The 15477-nt window shown below is 40.0% G+C and overlaps 1 protein-coding gene across 3 annotated transcripts in view; it reads right to left on the reverse strand.

Annotated features, from left to right (window-relative positions):
* The window catches only part of LOC108700992 (E3 ubiquitin-protein ligase RNF213), a 167727-nt gene that overhangs the window by 137974 nt on the left and 14276 nt on the right, over nucleotides 1–15477 (reverse strand). For 2 of the 3 annotated variants that reach the window (XM_018235088.2, XM_018235089.2), the window contains exons 4-7: nucleotides 14230–15339; nucleotides 9834–9928; nucleotides 5871–6029; nucleotides 5510–5709 (exon numbers count right to left, since the gene is read on the reverse strand). In XM_018235088.2, coding sequence (XP_018090577.1) covers nucleotides 5510–5709; nucleotides 5871–6029; nucleotides 9834–9928; nucleotides 14230–15339 — 1564 coding nt within the window. The remainder of the gene's footprint in view (nucleotides 1–5509; nucleotides 5710–5870; nucleotides 6030–9833; nucleotides 9929–14229; nucleotides 15340–15477) is intronic. The other variant, XM_018235090.2, reaches the window with a different exon arrangement.

The raw sequence follows: 15477 nt of genomic DNA on the forward strand, positions 1-15477 counted from the left end.
GCAATACGACTTTTTTTTTTTTTGCTATTGTTTTGATGCTTTGTCTCTAATTTGCTATTGGTGCGACCACTTGTTTCCGGTGCGCTCCCAGCTACTTTTGAATGTTTAGGGATCGAAACTTCCCCATTATCGTGGGAAGTAGGATGGGAAATGTTCGGATTTTCCTTCTTCCTCTCTCTCTCCTCCTCCTCTTTTCCCCTTTTTCTATCTTTCTTTGCTCCATACTGAGAATCAATACCTGGATTTAATACTGTCCAATGGCAGCTGATATAACGGCCATTTCATGGAATGTGAGGGGTCTTAATGCTCCTCTCAAAAGATCTTTGGTCTTTAACTTCCTGAGGAAATATAACCCCCAAATTATCTGTCTCCAAGAGACTCATATTTGTAAGTCAACCAACCCTAATCCGATTAGAAAGATATGGATAGCAAAGGCATTTCACTCAGTGTATTCCAATTATGCTAGGGGCACCTCGATCCTTATACATAGATCGCTACCCTTTCAACTCCTTGACCTCCAAACTGATTCAGAAGGCAGATTTACTCTGATTCATGCATCGTTAGCTGGTTATCCGTATATAATCATAAATGTGTATATACCTCCACCTTTCAATGACTCTTTACTCTATGGTCTACTTTCACGCTTGGCAACTCTGCCCCTGGTTCCAACGCTAATAATGGGGGACTTTAATGATGTTATGGATATGAGTATGGATCGCCTAACCCTCTCTACTTCAGGGTGGTCAGGTACGAAAGGTTTGAAAGCGTGGGCAGACACTGCCGGCTTGGTTGATGTATGGAGAAGTTGTAACCCGTCTAAACGTATGTTTTCCTGTTACTCTAGGGGTTCTATGTCACGGATTGACCTTGCCTTCGCCTCAGTAGATATGTCCTCCAAAATTACAAGAGGTGTATCAGATCACGCCCCTCTACTGATCTCTTGGAAATTACACTCGCACCCTGCCAGTAAAACCTGGAGATTGAACCCCTTCTGGATTACTCATCCAGCTTTACAGGAAAAAATGAAACACTCCATCACTGATTTCCTTCAGGTCAATGTTTACACTGCTCCCCTACCTTTAGTATGGGACGCACTAAAAGCATATATCAGGGGTGAGTATATTTCTGGAATAGCTTACACTAAAAAATTGGGGGCACAAACGATGACTACTGTAGAGGACATGCTCAAAGAGGCTGAGGAAGGGTACATCCGAGATCCTGGTGACTCCACCCAATTTGCTTATGTCATTGCACAACGACAATATGCTCAGGCTCAATGGAAATGTGCCCACAAAAGTCAGCTGTACCACAAATTTGCACTCTATGAAAAAGGGGACAAGAATGGCAAGTTGTTAGCGCTCTTGGCCAGAGATGAATGTAGTCGACCAGCCATTCATGCTGTACGTAAAAATGACACGGAACTAGTTACTGACCCATAAGAAATTAATTCAAACCTAGCAGACTACTATCAGTCTTTATATTCATCTAAACTGACGAAATCACCCTTAGAAATAGCTAGTTATTTACATAGCCTAGATCTGTCTACTCTTTTCCTAGAGCATAGATCCTTCCTTGACTCTCCCATTCAAGAACAGGAGACTTTAGATGCTATTGCTACCCTACCCATGGGAAAAACCCCAGGTCCTGACGGAATTCAGAATCGGTGGTATCTAACCTATGCACCTCTCCTAGCCCCAATCCTAACTGATATATTCAACCTATCACTTACCTCAAGGGCCCTACCTCCCTCCTTCAGCGAAGCCACTATAATCCTTATACTGAAGCCAGGCAAAGATCCTCATTCCCAATCCTCCTACCGACCCATCTCTTTAATCAACTCAGATTCAAAAATCGTAGCCAAGATTCTAGCCAAACGTTTAAATTGTGTTATAACATTTTTAGTGGCTCCTGACCAAGTGGGCTTTATTCCTCATAAAGCGGCCAAGTTGACTCTCAGACGTCTTTTTACTAATCTCTCTATCCCCCACTCTAATCCGGGCTCCAGAGTTATTGCCTCCTTGGACAACGAGAAGGCATTTGATTCAGTCGAATGGCACTATCTCTGGGAAACTCTAAAAGCCATGGGCTTCCGGGATAACTTTCTACTTTGGATACAGGCACTGTACTCTAAACCCACAGCTAGAATCCTCTCTAATCTGGAACTCTCAGCTCCAATTAACCTGTTTAGGGGAACGCGCCAGGGTTGCCCCTTGTCACCGGCCCTTTTTGCTCTTGCCATGGAGCCCCTGGCGTGCTTAATTCGATCAACAAACGGGATTAGGGGCTTCGAAATTGGGAACATTTCAGAAAAAATTTTGCTCTTTGCTGATGATACTTTGCTCTACTTGAATGATCCAGGTCCCTCCCTCCAATTGGCTCTTCGGATAATTAATAATCACACTACCTTCTCAGGGCTTAAGATCAACTGGGCCAAATCTTTTCTGATGTATTTGGACCCTTGTGACAAGGACGGCAATGACTCTGAACCCCCATTGACTAGAGTAGACACGTTTAAATATCTAGGCATCCAGATCCACCCACAGATAAGCAAATTTGTAGAATTGAACCTTGACCCATTAATGTTACAATGCTCAAGTCCATCGATAGATGGCTTAAACTCCCACTCTCACTAATTGGCAGGATAAACTTATTCAAAATGAAATTTCTCCCAAAATTTTTATACCTGTTCCGACAATCCCCCATTTGGATCTCGACTAAATTCTTTAAAATCCTTCAGAGCCACCTCAATCGCCTATACTGGTCCCCGGGCCCGACACAAATTAAATATAATGTATTAACCTTGCCTATTTCATTAGGGGGCTTGGCTGCTCCGGATATGGGGGCTTATTTTCTAGCCTCCCAGTTGACTACCGTACAAAGGTGGATGGACCCTCTCCCGGAGGACCCAATCACTATGCTAGAAGCCCACTTCCATGGAAGGCCTGAGGAATCTGATATATAGAAAGCCACCTTCCATGACCACTATCACCCCAATGATGACTAACTCACTTAAAGCCTGGCGGGTGGGATCCGCAAGGGTGGGGAGAATGGATAACGTATTTTCACTGCATGTACCACTTTGGCATAATCCTGCCCTTCATAGTCTGACCACGGTGCCGGAACCACAGTTGTGGGCCAAATATTGTGTAAAGTATCTTGGGGATATTTATAAGGATAACATTCTGCTATCTTTCCAACAAGTTAAGGATAACTTTAATGTACCTAACAAGCTGCTATTCCTGCAACTCCGGCATGCCATTAACCAGCAATTTCGTTCTGGCCCACCTACCATAGAGGTACCCCCCCTTGAAAAGCTGCTTAGGAAAGAAAAATTAGTCAAACCGCTCTCTGCTATATACCACCAGATTGGAACGTGTACTTTGATTCCCAATGGTGACCATTATAATTAATGGCTTGCAAATATTCCTGACCTCACGGTTGATCAATGGGAAATTATCCTTGCCGAATTCATTCAGCCGATTATTAGATCCAGGGATAGGCTTATACAATTCAAGTATCTCCATAAAGCCTACTACACGCCTCACATTTTGCACAGAATCAACCCCACATTTCCGGATGTGTGTAACAAGTGTAAAAGTGGTCATGCTGACTTTTTCCATCTAGCCTGGAGCTGTCCCGTTATACGAAATTTTTGGTCTGATGTGGCAGCATGCATCTCTCAGCTAATGGCATTGCCGGTAGAACTACACCCTTCAGTCTTGTTACTTAACTACCTAGATGACACTGTTACTTCACGGACGGAAAAAACACTGCTCACTTTTCTACTATTTTTTGCTAAAAAGGCAATTGCCATGAAATGGAAGGATGACCTCCCACCTGCAACCACTTTTTGGAAAATACTGGTTGAGCAAACTCTACCGACCTTGGAACAAATTTATGCAGCTCGTGGTTGTCCCACGAAATTCTCCAAAATCTGGACTCTTTGGATACTGCAGTATGAATCCTATACTAACAGGACACAGTCCTCCCCTCAACCTGCTCTGGACTGGCTTAACGATCTGGACTTGACCTGATGTTGCTTGTGTGGAGCTTTTGCCTTATCTGACTAGGTGGTCAGCCCCCTTCTCGGTAGCTAGATTCCCCCCGAAGCCATATGGTCGGTCTTGACTTGTACTTAGTAACTATGTGTGAGGTAGGGATCCTACCCCCTTGGTCATGGATGTCCCCCCTTTCTCTTCTTGATCTCCCTTTAGCCTGATCTTGATCTCTTCTTTCTCTCTTTATCTCTTCTCTCTTTTCTTGCTTCTCCCCCCTCATGCTGTTTTCCCCTGGGGTTTAAAGTTAAAATCTCCAGTACACTGTGGTCATGGATATTTTGATTGTGTGTCATTCTACTGTACAATTCTGTGCTGGTAATAAATAAACGTTTGTATATTTTTCTCATTTCACTTCACCAACTTAGACTATTTTGTGCAGATCCATCACGTAAAATAAGATTAAGAAACATTTAAATTACAGGTTGGAATGTAACAACATAGGTAAAAAGCCAAGGGGGTGTATACTTTTGCAAGATACTGTATGCGCAGATAATAGAGCACTTGTAAGATACACTTAGTAGGAGTGAGAACCAAAAAACAAAAACTTTGTAGGTATGACCTGTTTAAAAAGGGCATACGAGGCACTGTGAAGTAAACTTGAGGCATGTACCATAAACATTTACTGAAATAGACACAGATACCTAGTGTAATCAAATCTGCTCTAATAGAAAACCAATACCAAAAGAACAGGGACATGGGCACCTGAAACCTACCTGGGGTGAGAAGCACTTACAGTGTAAAATCCTGTCACATGTGCCATGGAATGTTCAGCGTCACACATAAAAAAACAGTCTGTCTTAATCCTGCATACAGTATAAGACCATATTCACATGTAGAGAAAATCAGCCATCCTGCATAAACCAAGCTGATCCTAGAAATGGACTGACCATATTAATATTCCAGCAAATATAAGGGCTGATAAACCATCAGACTAGAGCTTTATTGGGTCAGATGACTAAATTATACTTGAAACCAGATTCTTAACCCCAGTACAGGACTGGTTAAGCTAAATCCCTTCCTCTAGAGATCAACAACTTAATGTGAAATCCAGAAAACAAAGGGAGATAGCAGGAGTGCCATATCTAAAAAGTTACCTAGCCAATGAAAAAATTAAGGCAGAACTTACCATTATAAAAAGTCCTGCTTGGGCCAAGTACTTCTTATGGTTAAGCTGAGCTCAGGAGAAGCGGTTAGAAAAAAATAGGAGCAGACAGCTAGAGCAGAGATTCTATAGAAACCACCAATGCCATCACTGCATTGACACTGTACACATTATCACTTCCCATAAATGCAGCTTTTGTCTAAAGTTTACACATAAAGAGGGATTCAATATACTGGGGATTTAATCATATAGGATCATATCATTAATTGCTACCTTCTTTCAGTAAGCACATTCTAAATTTTAATATTATATGATATAGATGCTTCACTCTAAGAATTCTTTTTCTTACCTTTCTGAATGACATATTGCGAATTTATCAGTAGAGCCCGATTTACAATAATACGGTCTTCTGCTTTTTTGTAAATGTATTCATATTCAGGAGCATTCTTGTTCCATAGAATTACATATTTATATGGGATGCATTTATCCAAATATCCCTTTGGAATTTTAGTGCAACCATCATACAGCAACCCATGCTCTTTCAGGTCCCTTCATTGAAAAAGAATAAAACAAAAAAAAATAATGGTTTTCCGAATGTGATGTGGCAATTGATATAATAAAATGAAATAGCCTCACATGTTAAAGTAAATAAAAGCAGAAAATGTCAATATAACCTCATTCTTAGTATTCAAATGGATCATGCAATTTACCGTGTCAAATTCATTTCACAAACTGTATCTTCCCAATCTCTGTATTCTTTCATTTTGCCTGCCCTCACAACCACTTTATCGATTTCAGTGTTCAGCTTGAAGTCTTTGGAAACAATTACATGAAAATATACCGTGATGTCATCTGCTTGTTCGAACGTCCTGCAATTTAAATGGTATGGTAATCCAGTTCAAGAAATGTACAATTTTTGCATATTTAGACATCTATCTATCTTCTCTATCTCTGCACCCTTAATTTTTACACCTTATACAGCAAATGTCATAGTAATATGGTTTTGCACAGTATGCTTATCCTAGGCCAACAGGGATTTTGGAGCTATGGTCTGTTTTGGCTCTAGCCAGAGCAGAGCTACGGCCTTATGAGGAGTGGTCAGTTGGTTCTCAACCCCCACCCATCTGTGATGATCCCCCAGAAGCATGCCACTTGCATTTTGGTTAACTGAGCCATTATGGCTGCCTTTCTGTAAAGTTCAAGATTATTAAATACTAGGCCTCCTTGGACTGAAGCCATAATGTTTTATTTATTTTGTGCCTTTTTTTAAACCAGATGAAATCAAGCATTTTACTTTGTAGCTTTTCAATATCTTTCTGAGGAGGAGTCACTGGCAGAGCTCGAAGTAGATTTAAAGGAATAGTTCAGTGTGAAAATAAAAACTGTGTAGATAAGACAGGCTGTACAAAATAAAAAATGTTTCTAATATAGTTATTTAGCCAAAAATGTAATATAAGGCTGGAGTGAACAGATGTCTAATAAAACAGCCAGAATCCAACTTCCTGCTTTTCAGCTCTATAACTCTGAGTTAGTCAGCAACTTGAAGGGGGGCCACATGGTACATTTCTGTTCAGTGAGTTTGCAATTGATCCTCAGCATTCAGCTCAGATTCAAAAGCAACAGATATGACCCATGTGCCCCCCCCCTCAAGTCTCTGATTGGTTACTGCCTGGTAGTCAGGGTAACCAGTCAGTGTAAACCAAGAGAGCTGAAAAGCAGGAAGTAGTGTTCTGACTGATATGTTATACATCAAATCACTCCAGCCTTTATACATTACATTTTTGGCTAACTAACTATATTAGAAACATTTTTTATTTTGCACAGCCTGTCTATTTACACAGTTTTTATTTTTACACTGAAGAATTCCTTTAAAAGTTTGGGAAGCAAAATAATTTTTAAAGAATATATTCTTCCTAGCCAATGGCAGGTTTAAGTCTTCTATCTTGTTGGAGTCAATCTTAAAACTCGATACACAGGTAAGATGAGATAGTGGGCAAAGGAAGGGAAAATGGGGTGGAGATTTGGTTGGGGGTACTGTTAAGGATAGGGAGGAGCACGTCATATTTTCAATATGGTACCAGTATTAAATATATTAAATATTATATGTTTGCAAATGCAAGGCGTCTGAATTGGGAGAGCTGGAGGTGCTGGAGGGAAAATATTATGTGATTGGTGTGGCCGAAACATGGCTGAAAGAGTCGCAGATTGGGCAGTTAATATCAGCGGCTATACTTTGTTTCGGAGGGACAGAGGCAATAGAAAGGGAGGAGGGGTATGTCTGTTTGTTAGGCCAGATCAGTTAATGGGAACAAGTTTATAAACTTGTTGTATGACAATTTTATGGCACAGGTTGTTGAGCAGCCAGAACTTATAGCAAATGTGCAAGTCATTGAACCCCTGGTTAATAGTGACCATAATGTATGTCTGGTGCAAAAAACAAATATACACTGGGGCAACAAAAAAACATGAATTTTAGAAAAGCTCATTTTAGTGCCTTGAGGGCTGCCCTTCAGAGCATTGATTGGGGCATTAGGTTTTCAGCTAAAAACACAGAACAGAAATGGTTGTCATTTAAAATGATATTAAATCGTTACTGTGCTCAATTTATTCCCTTAAGGAGTAAATGTAGAAGCACTAAGAATCACCCTATGTGGCTTAATATAGGAGTAAAGAAGTTAATAGGAAAGAAGAGAAAGACCACAAGTCTGTGGGGACAGCAGCTGCATTTAATGAATATAAACACTATAATAAATGTTGTAAAACAGCAATCAGGAAGGCAAAGAAAGGAAATAAAGAGTGCATAGTGGCGGAGGCTAACCCCAAAAGTTTATGTATATTAATAGTAAAAAGATGTGGGTTGAGAGTGTTGCGCCTTTAAAAAATGGTACCAGTATGGTTGTAACAGATACAGAAAAGGCAAATATGCTATATCAGTTATTTTCTTCAATGTGTACAATAGAGGAGTTTCCAGGCTCACTTTATAGCTGCATTGATAGCTCAGCTAAATCTAGTCAGTGGTTGACTCAGGATATGATTCATAAAGCTTTAATAAAAATGAATGTAAACAACGCTCCAGGCCTGATGGCATACACCCCCAGGTTCTAAGACAGCTTAGTTCAGTTTTAGACCAGCCCCTATTTCTGATTTTCTCTTTGCTTTCATCTGGTATGGTACCTATGGATTGGAGAAAAGCGGATGTCATTCCAATATTTAAAAAGGGATAACGATCTCAGCCTGGAAATTATAGGCCAGTAAATTTGACATCTGTGGTGGGCAAATTATTTGAAGGCTTGTTAAGGGATCACATTCAAAATTTTGTCCTAGCGAATGGCATTATGAGCAGCAATCAGTATGGCTTTATGAACGATAGGTCCCAGATAAGTGTGACTTGCTGCCTCTTATGGCAAGCAGGATGTTTCTATGGAAGAAGGCATTTTGTGAGGTTGCATCTACTGAAATCACCAGCTAGTACATAAGCATCTTCAGGATATTTATTTATGCAGGTTTGTGACCAGTTTGTACAGCTCATGCAGCAGCGCCTCCTCTTTCTGTTGGTGGTATGTAAACTATGATAAAGAAATATTGCAGTTCCCTTGGTTCAGAATTTTATGGATAAAAATTGTGTGTGGGGAGCATAAACTTTCTACAGTGCTGACATCTGTACACCAAATATGCTCGTGAAATATGGGAAAATAATGAAAAATATGAAAAAACACAGCTTATTCTATTAATCTATATTTATCTGCTTTATCTTCTCCCATTAGTTTCTCTTCCATGCCACCCTATTTATGTCCCTTTACACTCATCTCTTTAATCCGTTTCCGTTTATGCCCTACATCTATCTGGTTCTTCAGGACAGATCATTAAAAATATGACAATAAAATTTTGTTTTTTAAAATGACAAATTGTTGGTGAAGTGCACAGGTTTTACTCTAATGGCATTGCTAGAATATAGGCAAGGAAAATGAGCTGGTCACCTTTCCATAGTGAATATGTGAAATTGGCTGTAGCAAAATACAAGTTTTTGAAATGTGTCTAAATGCATCATGAGGACCTGACATCACTGCTGCACTTGGAAGGAGGGGGGGTACAGTGATCAGATGAAATAATGCCACATTACAGGAAAAGTTTATTCAGGCTTATTAAAAGAATGTATAATTTAGATTGCAGGTGGGTGACCAGTCCAGTCCTGCACATGACATAAATGTCTAGATTTTTGTCAGTATTAGTAAGTTTAACTCAACAAAAAAATTGTAAGCATTTTTTTCCTTATGACAAAATACCTTTAAATGGACCGGACAGAGGAAGAAAATATGATTAAATTGCAACTTAAGCTAGAACAGATTTGCAATAGGCCACTATGCGATTTCCCCAATACACCAGCCCAGTTCATATCAATTTTTAGCCCTATAAAGTCAAGCCCTTTTACATTCGGGGTGAGCTCCCACACAAGCACTTGGTGATAGATGTACACTGCCACGGTGCCACTGTAAATGGCAGAGAAGTGTTGCACAATATATAAAATCCTTATACCCTTATATATTACCCTTAGCAATCTATCTGTCTAATACAATTAAACTACTCACCAAACAATCTTGGAATCTGATAGTTGTATCAAAACAGTTTATTTCTCAATATTAATACAGTTTATAAAACCTATATTAATTGTATACCTTGAAGAATTGGCTTGTCCTTTATCTTCTTCAAAATTTGACTTGTTTACACTTCTTTTATCCAGTTGGGTTTCTCCCATTTTTTTCATGGTGGTCTACATTAAAAGGTAAGTATAAAGGTATAAAAATTTAGCACAAAAGACAGCATCCAAATACAAGTAAAAATATAAGCCAAAAGTATAAGAAAAAAATATATATAAGCCATGTTTGATGTCATTTGAAAACCTAAACAAAATATGTTTGTTTCACCTTTTACATTTGAACAGATAGGCACAAACCGTGCTGAATATTTATTTAAAAACATTCCATGTGTTTATCGATTATTCAGTGCCTGCCAAATTCCAAATAAAGTTCTCAGTTAACAAAAAAAACGACAACATTTGCAGAGTCCCCTGGGACCCCTCTACAAGAAAAAAAACATTGATGGCCAGCCCCCCCCCTCTAAAGTAAAAAAAAAAAAAACATTGGTAGCCAGGGTTCACCCATAAAGTTAAAAAAAATGTTGGTGCTCAGTTTTTTATTAAAAAAAAAAAAAAGGCCATTGGTTCTCAGTGGAAATCAAGTTTTCTTACATACTTCAGCTTCTACTTCAGAATCTTTGGCTCCTGTTCAGTGACTCAAGGGGGGCTAATCCGGGAAGCGGATTGCGCCTTGACTGCCTTAACACTTGAAAGCAACCAGCCCAGGACGATTGTCCCCCAAGTGCCCCCTGTCGGCCCCGAGTTAACTCAACAGATAAGTATTGTTAACTACAAATCCCAACGTGCATAGTTGGACCGTTCATAAAAATGTAATTTTTAAAATAATGTTGAGATTAGTATCTTGGTAACCAAACAGGTGATTGTTTGATTTGCATATTGCACTTGATTTGTCAACTTGCAGTTCAATTTGACAGTTCAATGTGAACAGGGGGCGCCTGCTAGCTGAAAGGGAGAAAGCAACGTTGGGCGAAACATACATTTCTGTGATCACCAGATGCTACATACAATTACCTATGTGGCCCCCTGATAACAGAATTCTCTGCCTAGCTAGAAAAACTGATCAGATTGACCTATACATGAGAAAAATGGGCTGTCATATATTGTTAAAGGGATACTGTCGTGGAAAAAATTTTTTTTTACAAAATGTATCAGTTAATAGTGCTACTACAGCAGTATCCTGCATTGAAATCCGTTTTTCAAAACAAGAAATGGATTTTTTTTATATCTAATTTTAAAATTTGCTATGGGGCAGGAAAGGAGCAAGGTGTGTGTGAGGTGGATAGCAGAGGGAACTCACAGCTCATTTACCTCATCTTTTTTTTTAACAATTGCTGCTTTATTGAAATTATAACAGAGGCTTGAATGTACAGTGGTAATTAAAATACGTTTCTGAGTTTACAATCAATATGCAGGATCAACAGCAGTTAACAAAAAGAACAATAAAATTGACATGTTGAAAATTGTTGCTACAATTGAATCTCTGTTATTGCAAGCAGCGAATCTAAGACCATATAACTGCTAGTGTAGTCGTGAGGTCCAACCTATGATCAGGACATGAGACCGTGACCTATTTCAGAAGGGTACACATAAAGAACAGACATATGCTGGATATACATGTGTAACAGACCCGCGTACGGGGGGATGGGGTTATAGGAGCCACCAAACTACTACTAAGCTGGCAATGTAACTACACTAGTGTAGGACCGTGATCATCATCCCTCCTCCTCATCCAGCCAGATCCCCCATATTTTATGAAATTTTTCCGGGCAGTTCCTCCTCATGTACGTCAGTTTATACATGGGCATTGCTTTCCTGATGAGGTCCAACCAAAAAGGGACAGTTGGGCCAGAGGAATCCTTCCATTTGAGGGCTATAGCTTTTTTTGCAAGCATTAGTAAAATAGAAAGGAGATTACATTCTGCACTTCTAACAGACACTTCCTCTACCCTGTTCAATAAGATTATTAGTGGATCCACAGGGATTAACCAACCCGTTTTCCCGTGAATGTTCTGCAACACTTGCTGCCAAAAAAGGTGTATCACAGGACAGGTCCACACCATATGATAATAGTCGGCCACCAGTTCAGAACATCTGGGACAGGCCGGTGCTAAAGTGGGATTCATCCTATGCAACCTTTGAGGGGTGAGATAAGTCCTATGGAGGTATTTAAGTTGGGTTAGTTTGTCCCTACTACATATCATCCCATCTGAGTAGGACTCCAGAGCATCCTTCCATTTTTCATCATCTAGCGAGGGTATATCTATTTGCCATTTCAGTTGGATCTTTCTAAGATTAGAGTTACCTATTGATATTAAATGATTATAGAATATTGATAAAGGTTTTCGGAGTTCAGGGTTGTGGATATAGGTCTCCAGCCTCCTGGGAGTGGTGTCCACTTGCCCACCCGGAAATTGCGAGCTTATGGCATGTCTCACTTGAAAAAAACGAAAAAGCATCACATTAGGCAAAGTAAATTTATCTTTCAGAATTTGGAAGGGGGGTAATTTGCCATCAATAAGAATATCCATGACATACTTGATGCCAAATCTCGCCCATAACTGGGGGTCTGGGATCATAGCAAGGTGTTTCAGCTTAGGGTTACACCAGAGGGGGGTAAATTTAGAACAGTGTGCAGGGATGGAGGGTGAAAAATTAAGAGCCACTTGCCAAGCCCCCACTGTAGCCTTCATGAGAGGGGTGATATGCGGAGCATCTGTTATACCCCTATACAGGAGGTTCTTAAGTCCCTCAAATGAGCCCACTACTTGCGCCTCCAGCTGTGTGGTGGCATCTTGTGGGGAGGGGGAGGCCCAACGCCAGGCGTTGACCAATTGAGCAGCCAGATAGTACAGGAATAAGTTAGGTGCTGCCAACCCTCCACTTTTAACAGGGAGTTGGAGAGTTGCAAGGGCAATCCTAGGTTGCGATTTGTTCCACAGCATTGAGATTTCGAGGCTCCGTAAGACACGGAACACATCCTTATTGATTTTCAGGGGAGATTGTCGAAATATGTAAGTTAACTTTGGAAGGATAACCATCTTGAAGAGGCAGATTCTGCCGTACAAGGATAATGGTAAGGATGACCATGTTTCAACTTTGGACTCTATGTAATGCAGAATCGGGGACAGATTAAGGTCTACAAATTTGGTTAAATCCCTGTGGATACAGATCCCTAGATATTTAAAAGAGTCTGCCCAGGACAGACCATGAGGGAAAGCGGGTACATCTTGGTGTTTAGGGTCAACGGCAAAAAGAAGGGATTTCGCCCAATTTATTCTCAGGCCAGAGTAAGCCGTTTGGCCATTAATAATGTCTAGTGCAGCGCCAAGCACCCTACCGGGGTTAGCTAAATATAACAACGTGTCGTCCGCATACATGGACACTGTTTCAGTGACTCGACCCAGTTGAAGTCCAACCACCCTTGGATTATTTCTAATTCGACAGGCCATAGGTTCCATGGCTAGGGAGAAAAGCAAATGGGAGAGAGGACAACCCTGACGGGTACCTCTCAGAATGGAAAAAGGTTGTGAAATCGTAAAATTCGTTCTGACTCTAGCTACTGGGTTATCATATAGAGCTTGAACCCATCGAATGTAAGCCGCAGGGATGCCCACTCTTCTCATCGTGGACCATAGATAAGGCCACTCCACTGAATCGAAGGCCTTCTCGTTATCAAGTGAAGCGATCACCCTTTCCCCCGAGTTATCATGAGTAATAGCCAGATTGGTGTATAGACGCCTAATATTAGCATCCGTTGACCTCCCCTGCATAATCATTTACCTCATCTAGTAACCAGTAAAAACTAACTAGGAAGGCAGCAAGGAGAGAAAGTCCCCCTCCAAAGGAAAGCAGAGAACAAACTTACAGAACGGCAGGAGCTTTGATAGTGTCTGTGGGAGGAGGGGCTGCTAGTGCAGCTGTAGAGCAGAACGTAGGAAAGTGAAAGTAATTGCTTCCCTGCAAACCATGTGACCGCTCTCCTCCAAACATCACACGCATGGGCAAAGAGGGGAGGGGGAGTGTACAGCTAGATTCTCATGTCGTAGTGCGACCTGGCTTTTCTTTACAGAGTGGCTGCCTCCAAGCACACAGGTAATGCTGTGCCTGCTGTTAGAGCAGCACAGGATGAATGTGTAATGAGCAGAAATGGAAGCCCCCATGACAAAATACAAACTAAAACAACTTATGCATGGATTTGTGGATTAATATTTTATTTGCCAGACAGTGTTTTTGGATGTGTGTTTTTTATAAAAATGCAAAAAAAAAAAAAAAGTTTAAAATGACGACAGATTCCCTTTAAGGTTATCCATAGCTTCACTCAAAAAGTTCTAGTCTATGGTCATTATTAACTTCTTTTTTTAATAAGGAGATCAGGGTTGTATAACTGGCCTAAAAAACAATTGCCGTATGCTTACCTTATCAGGATCCATTGAACTCCATTCTTGTTCTCCATTCTTGTTACTGCTGTCGGTTTTGGCATCATTATTTTCAAACTCTGGTTGCATATTTGAACATTTGAAACTTGGCTGTGCCTGGGTTTTGATGTTTTCTGCTGAAGACAATTTATTTTTGTCTATGGTGCCAGTCTGTTTTGCTGTTACAGAGTTATCTTCTACATTACAGCTGCTGGAATATGTACTTTTTGTTAACTTCTCAGCTTGTATCTTGCTTGCCTTGTTCACAATTTTACATTCCTTTATTTCCCCCTTTGATGCAACTAGATCACCTGAACTGATTTGATTGTTGATGCTGTTTTTAGCAGTCCCCTTCTGTTTCTTATTAGTAGTGCTGTCACCTTTATTACATGTATTTTCCTTTGTTAGTAGTTCATTAGTATTATTTTTTTCTATTTTATTATTTTCACTATTTGGGGTGAAAGATGATGCCCTTATGTTTTCAGTGTTACCTGGATCCTCAGAGACCACTTTATCTTGATGCATTTTGCTAATTGGCATACCTCCTGCATTTGTTTGTGCAGCATTCTCATCTATGATGCAGCTGCGGGAATCAGTATCCTTTGAAGTTTCCTTGGTTATACACTCACTGCCGTCATTTAGGAATTCCTTATTGATATGCTCTCTTGAAGCATCTTTGTTATCTGAATTGTCTTCTGGTCTGTTTTTAATGCTTTTCTTGAATCTCTTGTTCGTGACGTGGTCACTACTGTTTGAGTTATTCTTGTATTCAAAATCATTACCATTTGCATCCTGAGAAATAAAGCATTCTTTCCCTCTGCTGCAATCAGCCTTCAATGTTTCAACTTCTGCACTTTGAATTAAGTTATTGCTAGAAACTACAGTGGTATGCTCACTTTCTGTTAGCTGCAATTTTGCATTGTCACTAGATGAATTACTTGTGTGTTCCTCTTTGGTATGCTCATTGATGGTTTCTGGATCCTGGAAATAACTTATCCCTTTAGGTTTTTTAGCAGAAGAATCACTTTCCAAACTGGAAGAACATGTCACTGAAGCCATTGCTTCTAATGTCTTGCTAGTATTTCTTTTCTTCCTCCTCTTCTTCCTTTTCTGAAAAAAATAAACCATAACATGACAAAATGCAGATTAGTGAGATGATTACAAAGATATTTTATTATTACAGAAGGGAAAATATATTAAGTATGGTATTTAGTTCCTTTTTCTGTAAGTGTCAAGTTAAAGATATAC

This window comes from Xenopus laevis, chromosome 9_10L (genome assembly GCF_017654675.1).
Source record: "Xenopus laevis strain J_2021 chromosome 9_10L, Xenopus_laevis_v10.1, whole genome shotgun sequence".
Lineage (NCBI taxonomy): Eukaryota > Metazoa > Chordata > Amphibia > Anura > Pipidae > Xenopus > Xenopus laevis.